Below are 10,632 nucleotides of genomic sequence, written 5' to 3'. Positions count from 1 at the left end.
CTCACGGCTCTAGCTGCGTACTTGTAATACACAAACAAGCATGAGACTACGTTCACCAAGTACAGATGAACATCTATGTGTTCTTTTAATTCAACATACTTCAGAAATAACATGACTGTGTCCATGAACGCAGCTCAGCTACAGAATGCCACACACCTTGAACCTGTCACGTCTATGCAAGAACTTCATATTGCAAGACAACTTGCTTTAAAACCTGATTACACATCATTACTCTTATGTGTACATTTATGAGCGTTTTTTTTTTTTTTTTCTTTTCTTTTTTGGTAGAATATATGTATCGAATAAGGTAGACAACATGTGGAGAGGAGTGTTGAGTCCTGTAGCCAAAGCTGCTGTGTGCATCCATGGCTCTCATATACAGTGGTATTACATTATGGATCAACAAAGTGCACTCAGAACACACTCCCACTGATAAAGTATACATCCAAATGTCCAAATGAAACTGCATACACTGCTTCTGTACTCCAGAGACTTCACGGACATGTTCACTATTCTGTTCATTTTCAGCGCATTCTCACTTGCTCATAATTTGGCTGCTTCTGCTCACTGAGTGATGTCAGCAAGTTGTCCATCAGCAGTCCATTTAAATCCGCACTAGCACGTTTCTCAATGCCAGTGAGAGCCAGATAAAGTTTGAAGGTTCAGATTGACCAATCATTGCCCTTAATGTTCCAGTACATTAATGGATTGCACAAGCCATCACAGTTTCCTTAATTTTGTACAGTCACCCGTTAATGCGAAGTTTATTGATTTAGGCTCACCGTGATCATGAAGTGCTGCATCTATCAAAATTGAACCTCAAAAAGGAATGTTTTTGCACTTCTTAGAAGTGACAAGCAGTCTATCATTCAGCCACACACTTTCTTTGACCTAATGTTTTAAATATGTACACAAGTACAAGTTTTCTATCCATGTGACCATGTTGGAGTAACACAGTGAATCTGATTGGCATAGGTGCGAATGGTCCTCAAGTCAAATCAGCATTTGGTTTCAACAAGGTGGATAATTCACACATCCTAAAGACGCCCATAATTCAATATATGATCAAAATTTCAAGTGTTAGTCAGAATGTTAAGCCCAATGTCTTTGAATATTAATAACAAAATCATATATATACGATTAATAAATGCACTTGAGGAAGGCATTGCGTAATTTTTCACCTCACAACCCATAATAATGGCAGCACAGCCTGGGTGAATGACATAGCTGAACAGAAGCCAAAATGGAGACCCTGATTCAAAAGATTGTGTGGGACAGTGAGACACAAGGGAAACTGATCACATCAGACCTTAATGGCCACATTTTGAATAAAATGATGTTTTAAGAAACAATGGAAAAAAACACAAATGATTGCTGCTCAGTAGTGGCACCAAAATCAGTCATAAAACATAATGGCCATAATAGTTTTTAAAATGATAAACAATAACAACATGTTTGTGAGATGATGCATGGTTGGCCAATGATTTTGATACTGACTGAACGTGATAATATCTAAATGTCCATGACTTGGAATTAGTAGTCTACTTTCACTCTAGCCTATTTGGCATTTGACTACAAACCCTGATGCTAAAACTGAGGTTATCTGTGGATTAAATTTTCTGTCTGTCGTTGTGAATAAAGGTTGATAGTATCTGATAGCAGTTATCACAGGTTGATAAGTTTGCATAGACCCTTGACACCCAACCATCACCATCTCAACAATGTAATCTTAATGATTAAATCTACCACTTGGTGCAGCATACCCAACTTCACCCTTTGTACTCTGAGTTTTGGTAATCACAATAGAGCAGACTAAATGCTTGCAAGATATAGTTACATTCAGTTATAATAGGTTCCTATTTTTCTTTGAAACTAGCAACTTTGTGGCACATAAAAGTAGTCCTTTTCAGGTTTGGGCTCCTGTAATTAATGAGTATTTAACACAAACATTAAAATCTCTGAGGACATTAAGCTTGTATCATGCCACCACTACAGCAAGCGGCGATAAGTGTTTGTAAATTCATATGTGTACAGTAAAACATATCCAACTACGCCCGCTTTTGCAGCATTACGATACACAGCGATAACATTATAGACTTTATTTAGAGAAGTACAAAGAGTGAAACAGGGTATGTTCCAGAGACTTAAAAAACACCTGTCTGAGAGAAGACGTCCACGTGTAAACATATGCTGTGTTTTTGTGGCTTTGCTCTTTTCTCTGACGACTAAAAAAATAAAAGCGTTAAACACTGTAGGAGCGTACAGTCCTTGTAGAGGGTGGAGGGGAGGGGGAGTTGGGTTGGTGTCCGTCATGCGATCACGCAGTTCTCTTTAGCTGGCGATTTTCTCTATTTCATCCAGATCATCTGTGTCTAGTTTTTCAATTTTCTTATCTGTAGAAGCAGAGACCACAGAAAATGACATGGTTCAATTAGAGGGCTGGCATTTTGTGCAAAAGTCACTAGTCAACAGATACATCTGCTCTGGACCGTTAAGCTTACTGACAGGGTACCACAAAGAATCGTGTCAGAAAATAGCGTCTGCGTGCGTGCTTGTGTGTGTGTGTGTGTGTGTGTGTGTGTGTGTGTGTGTGTGTGTGTGTAAGTTGCTGTTGGGCTTACTGAAATGGTCTTGGATCCTGTTGAGGATGTTCATGCTGAACTTGCTGTCGACCATGTTGATGGCCAGGCCCCTTTTGCCAAATCGACCTGTGCGGCCGATCCTGTGCAGGTACGTCTCGTTGTCGGGGTTTCCATCCTTGTCCACTGGAAGGTCAAAATTGATCACCACCGAAACCTGCTCAACATCGATACCTGGGTACAAGAGAAGTGGGGAAAAAGGTAGATAGTTATAAAAACAAAAAAACATGCACATTATTGTTAGATATTCAATTTTGCAACATGGTAATATATTTATGTTGAAACATCGCAGTCCCTTCCAGTGTTTTAAATGCACTGACCTAAAATAATCTTCCTTGTATAAATAAAATAGGATTTTCTATAAAAGTATTATTAGCACACGGGGTAAAATAATTTTCCTTTTGTGTGATTATCTCAGATCCTTGAAAATGTAACACATTATCATTAGTGCATTAAATAAAGTACCTTCACATATTACAAAATTATTTTTTTTTTATGTTGCATTCCTTGAGCCTCCTGGGTGCTTGTACTTTTGACATCTCTTACTTTTAAATCCATCCATTATGTTGTGCCACACATGACCTGCCCTATGTGACAGTCTTGTGCATGAAATTGTTTTTTTATGAACTCTGTTAGAGGGGGGGTGCTAATGAATGCAAGTCATATGATGAGAGGATATTAAATCTACCTTTGTGTGTGTACATAAAGCATACCTCGTGCACAAACGTTTGTGGTGACCAGGACCTTCTCCTTGCCATCCCTGAAGCGTTCGATGACAGCAGCCCTCTGCTCCACCTGCATTTCTCCACTGAGCAGCGCCACCTGGTGGCCCTCTCTGGAAAGCTCTCCTGCCAGCCAGCCTGCCGTCTTCCTTGTCTGGGCCACAGAGAGAAGGGGTTCAACAACTAAACTTCACTGATGAGACCAGCATTTCTCAACCGGCAGGCTGGGAAACAAATACAACATCACAGGATGCTCTGGTAGGGTCATGGCAAAAGAAAACCTTAAGATAATGGAAGTCTTCTGAAATGGTCTTCTGTGTCAGAAGACAAGGGTTACAAATTTGGGAGGGGGCAAGATCAGGCCTTCTCTGTGAACTCACATGGCAGAAGATCATGGCCTGGGCGATGGTGATGGCTCCGTAGATGTTGCAGAGGGCGTGGAACTTCTCCTCCTTGCTGTTGCACAACACGTAGTACTGTTTGATCGTATCCAACGTCTCCTCCTCTCGCTTCAACTTGATGATGTTGGGGTCCGGCACGATGCGCTGGGCAAAGTGCCACACAGACTCTTCAAACGTGGCTGAGAACAGCAGCATCTGGCAGTTTTTAGGCAACATCCTGCGTGGCACAGAGGAAAAGACAGCAAGTTGGGAAGTCTGTGGGATTTGGTGAAGGTAAAGTGGTATGTGTGAAGATGTGTGCCCCTAGATTCCTACTCAACATGAGAAAACTGATTTACAAAATAAGACCACACTTGTCATATTTTAAGGATAGTTCACAACATCATGCAGCTTTCAAGAAGCCATAGCTTGTCTCAGGAATATTTTTGAGCTATTTGCATAACTCTATTTCTCATATATAAGTTGAATTGGAGTGCAGCTCTCTGCATGTTTATTTCTTGTTTTCTGACCTCTGGATGCGGATACTCTGGTCCTGGTGACCTTGTGTAGCAATCATGACGTCCGCCTCATCCAGCACAAACACCTTGATCTTCTTGGGATCAATAAACTTGAACTTGGAGCACCAGTCCAGCATGGTGCCTGGTGTGCCAATGACAATCTGCTCCTGCAGCTTCATGCCCCGCTGCACTAGAAGAGGCACAAGAAACAAAAAAGTCATTTAGCTTTTCAAAGCTAAGTTAAAGTTTTCTAAGAAGTACAGTAGCCCATTTGCAGCTATCACTGGGATCACTAGTTTTAAGACTTGATTAAGTGCAGTACCACAGCACTACAACAGAAAACAGCTAGCAAAAAACACACTGCAAATCAAATGGCAAAACAATACAAACTGCAAGTTACACAAACAGACAAAGTCTGATTAGTGTTTGGGAAGAATAAAGCAGCTACCCAGAAGTTGTCGTGCGTGCAGTTTCACAAACAACAAAACGGTAACATCAGAGTAATGCTACCATCCCGGGGCAGTGAGCAGGACGTGGCAGGAAAACAGTCTCATCACAGCAGCTATACCGCAGCGGGAGCTGGAGGAGGCAGCTTTTCTCCTGCAGGCGGAATGGGGGAGAGCCACCCGCTGCTTGCAGGAGAAAAACGCGGCAAAAAGTCTCAATGGCTAATACAATCTTTTAAGAGACGGGGGTTAAAATGGGTTAGTTAAATAGCCTGATGCTTCATAGCTGTTTTCAAATGCTCCTCAGAAATGTGTAGTTTTAGGATTAGAAATCTTATTATGCTACACATTGAAGTGTTTTTGGTCAGAAATGGACCAAACAGACCATGCAACAGAAGTAGTTTCTTTGGCGGTTGTTTGCTGCACAATGCTACTTTGTTGTGTAACAGCAGAATATAGGAAATAATTACAATCCAGTTAGTTTGTTAAAAAAAAAAAACTGTCACAAATAACAGTTAAACAACCTGACAATAGGAATAATAACTTACCTTGAATGCCAAACAATAACAAGTAGTGACATAAAACACTTCAATTTTACTAACACAGTGCTCTCCACCCCTCAAATGTCACATCTTAACAAATACTACAGCATCCTGACTTTCCCAGTAGTATTTCTCACTGGGTTGAGTCATTCAGGTGTGTTCAACTTGTAACTGCCAGTGGCATTTGAAGGCAGCACAGCCTGGCTCCAAATACAATGAAGTTGACAGAGCAGACATCATAAAAAAGTTGACCAACCATAAAACAAGCTAAAATGTGCTTTTGCTGGGAGTAAGTGGATATAAACTGTGCCCTTCACGGGACTGCAGCCACAGAAACTCCAACACATCATGTCCATCTATTTTCACAGTGTGGAGGATGTAGGAATGTAGACAGCAGAGGAGCCTTACACTTGTTGCCTCTGATGGCGTAAACCAGTTTGACTTCTGGATAGTGCTTTCCCATCTGCTCGATCACCTTGCCAGTCTGAAGCGCCAGCTCATAGGTAGGTGACACACACAGGCACTGAGAGACAGAAGGAAAGAAAGTGGAGGACAACATTTAGGGCTGAGTAAACTGCACGGCTATTTATGTTTTCTAAGCCTGTCATGGCAAATTACAATATGCTCTTCCTTCAACTGCCTGGTTGTGCAAGTACGTGATGTAGTAATATAGAGGCAAACTGATACCTGAATTCTAGTTATTTTTCCTTCAAAAGACACTTTACACAAAATTAAATTCAACATTCGTCCTAAAAAACTGCACATTAGAACTGTCTGCATTTCCCAAGATTGAATGACTGAATGAATTAATGAACAATACAAAATTTTCCCCATAGTGTGACAAATGCTTGGCAAAAGAACAAAATCATACAAGGTCCCATATAATTCACATTTCATAAATTTGTTTTCAAATGTACTATATGTAAAAAAAAAAAAAAAAAAAAAAAAAAAAAAAACACGTTTTATCCATCAAATCAAGTGTTAAATAGTTGAGTACGTCTTGAATCATTTTTAAGAATAAGTTCTCTCACATGGAATTGGTCCAATTCTGGGCCCTAACTGGTGGTAAGTACTGACTCCTTTCATTCAGGTGATAAAAACCTTGTGGGATGGAGGTCTCTGATGGGGCGTGTCAATTTAGATACTAACAAATACAAAAGAGCTGACTGTGTCATTATGTTATTTAAACCTGCTGCAACAAGACTTTAAATAAAACCAGTCATATACAGTAGCTCTAAGTGAGGAGAGGTTGAAAGATATTATAGTGATACTTCTGACAGAAAATTTTTAAACTGTGTACTAGACAGTCGGAGCAGAGGGAAGTGTGAAAACCAACCTGGGGGTATTTGTTGTTGGGGTCTACGTGGCTGAGCATGGCCAGGACAAAGGCAGCCGTTTTCCCTGTTCCTGATTGTGACTGGGCGATCAGATTCTGTGGACTAGATGGAACAGGACATTGGAGAGCAGGCATGATGGGTCAAACATTTGCAGACAGGGTCCAAAATAAACACCTCAGAATAATTAAATGCCAGTAAAGTTTGTCTTTGGCAGATAAATCAATAACATCCCTGGCAAGTAAATGTTTGAGACATTAACATCTGAAAGCCTTGGTTATATTGTGTTCTGTGGACCTGAATTACAAGCTGGAGTTTTGAAACAAAGGTATATTGTCCTGACGACTGCTTAAAAAACAGCTGTGAAAGTGAAACTTTAAAGCTTTTTTAGGCAAGACACACCTGTCATGCTTGCCACATGATGAGCTGATCCAGCAATCACCAATCATGTCAGACACCTCAGCAAGACACTTTATGCCAACACCTCATTCTTCTTGGCAGTGCCAACCTGCCTGTGCTGCTGCTGACTGCCTGTGCTGCTGCCATCTGCTTTATTCTGGTTATTCTTCTCCCTCCACCGCCCCAGCCGCCTCCTGTTCTGTTGTCTTATTAATGATACTTGTGATGATGACTCTTTGCCTTGTGCATTATGTATATTCCACATCTCAGTGATGTGTGTCTGCTGGGTTCTGCTCTGTATAACCCTGGGGGGCTGATTGCATTTTTGGGTGAACCTTTAGCATGCTGTTTGGATTCATACAGGGAGAGCTGCAGAGAACAGACCCTGTACCACCAAAAACATCATTTGTGCATAGAGGTTCAGCTTTATAATGAGATTGGTTGTTTTTTTTAAATGTTTATATTTCTGGAAAGAAAACGGTATTTCAGACTTTTCTGTGAGACTCAGAGTTTCTTATTCACATATTTACAGAACAGAAGAGACACAACAGCACTATGGCTGTGTCAGAATTACATGATATTATGCCATTTAGTGTGCTAAAATAGTATGCGAGATTTTTTTGGGCATTATGCTGGCATAAGTACCATAAAATGCTGTGTAGTAACTTTTAGTAGAAACTAACTGTGACATCAGAAATAAATCACAGCAATGTTAGCACCTCTGCACAGCGGTACCCACCGAACTAGGTACTTATTAACTGGTGACGAACATGCCCGTGAGTTACAGAATGAGGTCGCCTGCGGCTTGTATTTCCTAACACCCTCAGTACTCCCACAAAGTGAACAAAAACCTCAAGAAGTACATCATGGTTATGCTTGCTGTCAGTTAGTTTGGATGCCGGTCGAGGTTAGCACAAGTTACCATGGTTACAGCATCTTCAAGTGGCAAGGGGCTTACAAGAAGTGACGCGTGAAAGCTACATACCCTTTATTCACATACAAAACTATGTTGAATACTAGTACACTTATTAAGTATGTAGTCCATGATATGTGGTTTTGGGCGCAGTATACGACTGGCATTAGACTGTCTACTCACGGTTCTGCCAGCATCATAGGTAAGGCAGTCTCTTGGATTTTGGAAGGCCGGTTGAAGCCCAACCCGTACACACCCTGAAGCAGCTGAGGTTTACTGCAAAGAAGAGAGAAGAGGACATATCACAATTTCTGAAAAGGAAAACAATAAATCAAAACCTGATCATTATTTTAAAGAGGATGCAATGTTTCCCAGACACACACATTTTGGTGTGGGTCACCCATCACAGCAAACAGACTGAGATGCAGGTAAATGAGACTGTGGTGAATAAACACACTTTTTTCAGCTACTGAACTCAACTGTTTCACCCTTCCTTTGGTAACATAATCAGATTTATTTTCTTTTGCATACACCCCTGACAGATGCATACATGTAAAATACACACACGCCTTAAAAATAGCTGAGGAGCAGTAATTCTGTAGCAGAAAGGGTCCAGTGTCTTGCTGGATCTTTGACAGTAAAGACTCAAATTTGTGACTTTTTGTTCTACAAAATGATCTCTAATTAAATGAAAATTTAAGTAATGCCCTACACTAATAGAAACGACACTAATAATAAACTTAAATTGATAAAAATTGCAATACAAATGTAGCAAAAGAAGCTGCAATTAGCCTATTTGATCAGAACAACTCAAATGGACTCCTAAACAAGGGATATGAGTTGTGAGCAAAATCTCTGGCCTGGAAATCAAAATTAACATTATACAAACATTGCTGCACTCAAACACCAATTAATATGCTACAACATGTTTTTTGTTTGGTTGTTTGTTTAAAAATATTTGTTTGCAATAAAATCCAAGTGTAGAGAATTGTGTATGTGAACTGTGTATTGTATTCCAAGTTACAGTATATTGTAAATGCAGTAATCAGCAAAATAATCACTATGTCAATGTAATGCAACCATAATGCTCAGCAAAATTAAGAAATACACCAAACTAGTGCCAGGCATCAAAAAAGGAAAAGATGGACAGTCACTTACAGTCGTAATTCCTCAAAAGACTTGACAGAGTACAGAGGAGAGTTAGGATCCTTCTGAAGAACCTCTACTTGGTTAGTGGTGTTGACAAGATTACTGCGGATCAACTTGTTCAACAGAGACTGGGCCGCTTTGTCCTCTGGGGAAACAAATGATTTTCCAGAAACCAATTAGTCTATTAAGACTGAAATGACAACAGTGCTGTGCAACAGGCTGACAAATAGGCCAACCAAGTCTGTCACCACGGGATGAAAACATGTGCTGAGCCAACTGGAAATGTGCTCCCGTCACACTGTCACAATCCCCAACAGTGCCCACCTTTTTCATCCTCCTCTGAAGCCTTGTTGTCCCCGTCTCCTGCTGTCTTTGCAGCTGCACTGCTTGCATCTGTTGCGTTTGTGCCTGTAAGTAACATTCATATCATCAATGTTACTATGATTGCAGGTTCTCTAAATATTCAATTTTAACCTGAATCTGACTTTGCAGCATTGGCACTTACCATTTTCCTCTGGTTTGTCTTTAATCTGCAGATTACCGATCTGTGGAGAGCGAGATATGACAGATTTCAGGGCTTGTTTGCTTGACCAAATAAAGCTCTGCATCGGATGACTGCCGGGACTGGTTCACAGAGCAGGGGGGCTATTTTGGAGCATCTTGCATCATTAGCTAACTAGCTGAGAGCTAAAGCTAGTGCATGTGAGCCGTGTGGGCACGCAGCATCCCTGCTCAGACCCAGTAACCGTTAGCTAACCGGGGCTCCGGCCGGCGGCTCGGTCCCGGTCATGATGCCAGACTATCAGAGCTGCTACGGCAGGGCAAAGAGCCACCAAGGATGGTCTAACATCAGCTTTAACCAACATAAATACCTCTGAGTAGCCAACAATCATCACAAAAGTAACACAACAGGCCAAGTCATTCACTGAGCACGCTAGGGTTCGCGTTAGCTCGCGCTGCTCACCGATTCGGCCGCGGCTTCTTGCTCGTCCACTGCCAGGGCCCAGGAGTCCGTAGCCATCACGGCGGCGTTTCTTCGGTAGGTCTAGTGTGTTTGACAACAGGATACCTCAGCTAGGAGACCTAGCTAAGAGTTAATATGCGGGTAACGTTGGGCTAACTACCTTACACAATGGCGTGTCGAAACCGACTTTGGGCACCTGTACGACCGCTCAGACTTCCGGCTGGGTAGCTGTGGAAACCTCAGAATAGTTCCTATCGTGACGATAGTTCCCAACCTGCGGGGTTTCAGAGCGAGTCGCGTGTGGAAATGTTGTTTAAAACACCTGTTTACACAACCAGTTTAATTTAAGTTGTTGCAAAACGTCCTTTTTTGAAAATAGTTGTTTGGGTCGTTGCAGTCCATGGTTAAGATTCAACAGCGCGGAAATTGAATATCAGAAGTCATTAATCCCCTGCGCCTGTAGGTGGCGCCAAATAGACCTTCTACATTATAATCAGAGATCATCATAGCTGCAGAGCAGGCTGATGTGGTGATAAGTTGAAAAGTATTACTCCATAATCAGGCGCATACCATTTTTGGGGGGAAAAAGGGATGAAGCGTTTGTTTTTTCGTTTAATTTATTGTTC

General features: G+C 41.3%; 1 protein-coding gene across 1 annotated transcript; it reads right to left on the bottom strand.

Annotated features, from left to right (window-relative positions):
* Positions 1–54: 54 nt before the first annotated feature.
* LOC115359121 (ATP-dependent RNA helicase DDX19B) lies at positions 55–10,263 on the bottom strand. The gene is made up of 12 exons (XM_030051462.1): positions 10,007–10,263; positions 9,548–9,587; positions 9,367–9,450; positions 9,052–9,187; positions 8,077–8,169; positions 6,584–6,686; positions 5,656–5,770; positions 4,272–4,449; positions 3,742–3,979; positions 3,353–3,515; positions 2,622–2,813; positions 55–2,393 (listed from the first exon to the last, which is right to left on the bottom strand). Exons 1-12 carry the CDS (start codon positions 10,061–10,063, stop codon positions 2,332–2,334), a joined length of 1,461 nt encoding a protein of 486 aa, XP_029907322.1. The 5' UTR covers positions 10,064–10,263; the 3' UTR covers positions 55–2,331.
* Between the last annotated feature and the right edge of the window lie 369 nt (positions 10,264–10,632).

This window comes from Myripristis murdjan, chromosome 5 (genome assembly GCF_902150065.1).
Source record: "Myripristis murdjan chromosome 5, fMyrMur1.1, whole genome shotgun sequence".
In the NCBI taxonomy this organism is placed as follows: Eukaryota; Metazoa; Chordata; class Actinopteri; order Holocentriformes; family Holocentridae; genus Myripristis; species Myripristis murdjan.
This window is presented reverse-complemented; position numbering and strand designations above follow the sequence as displayed.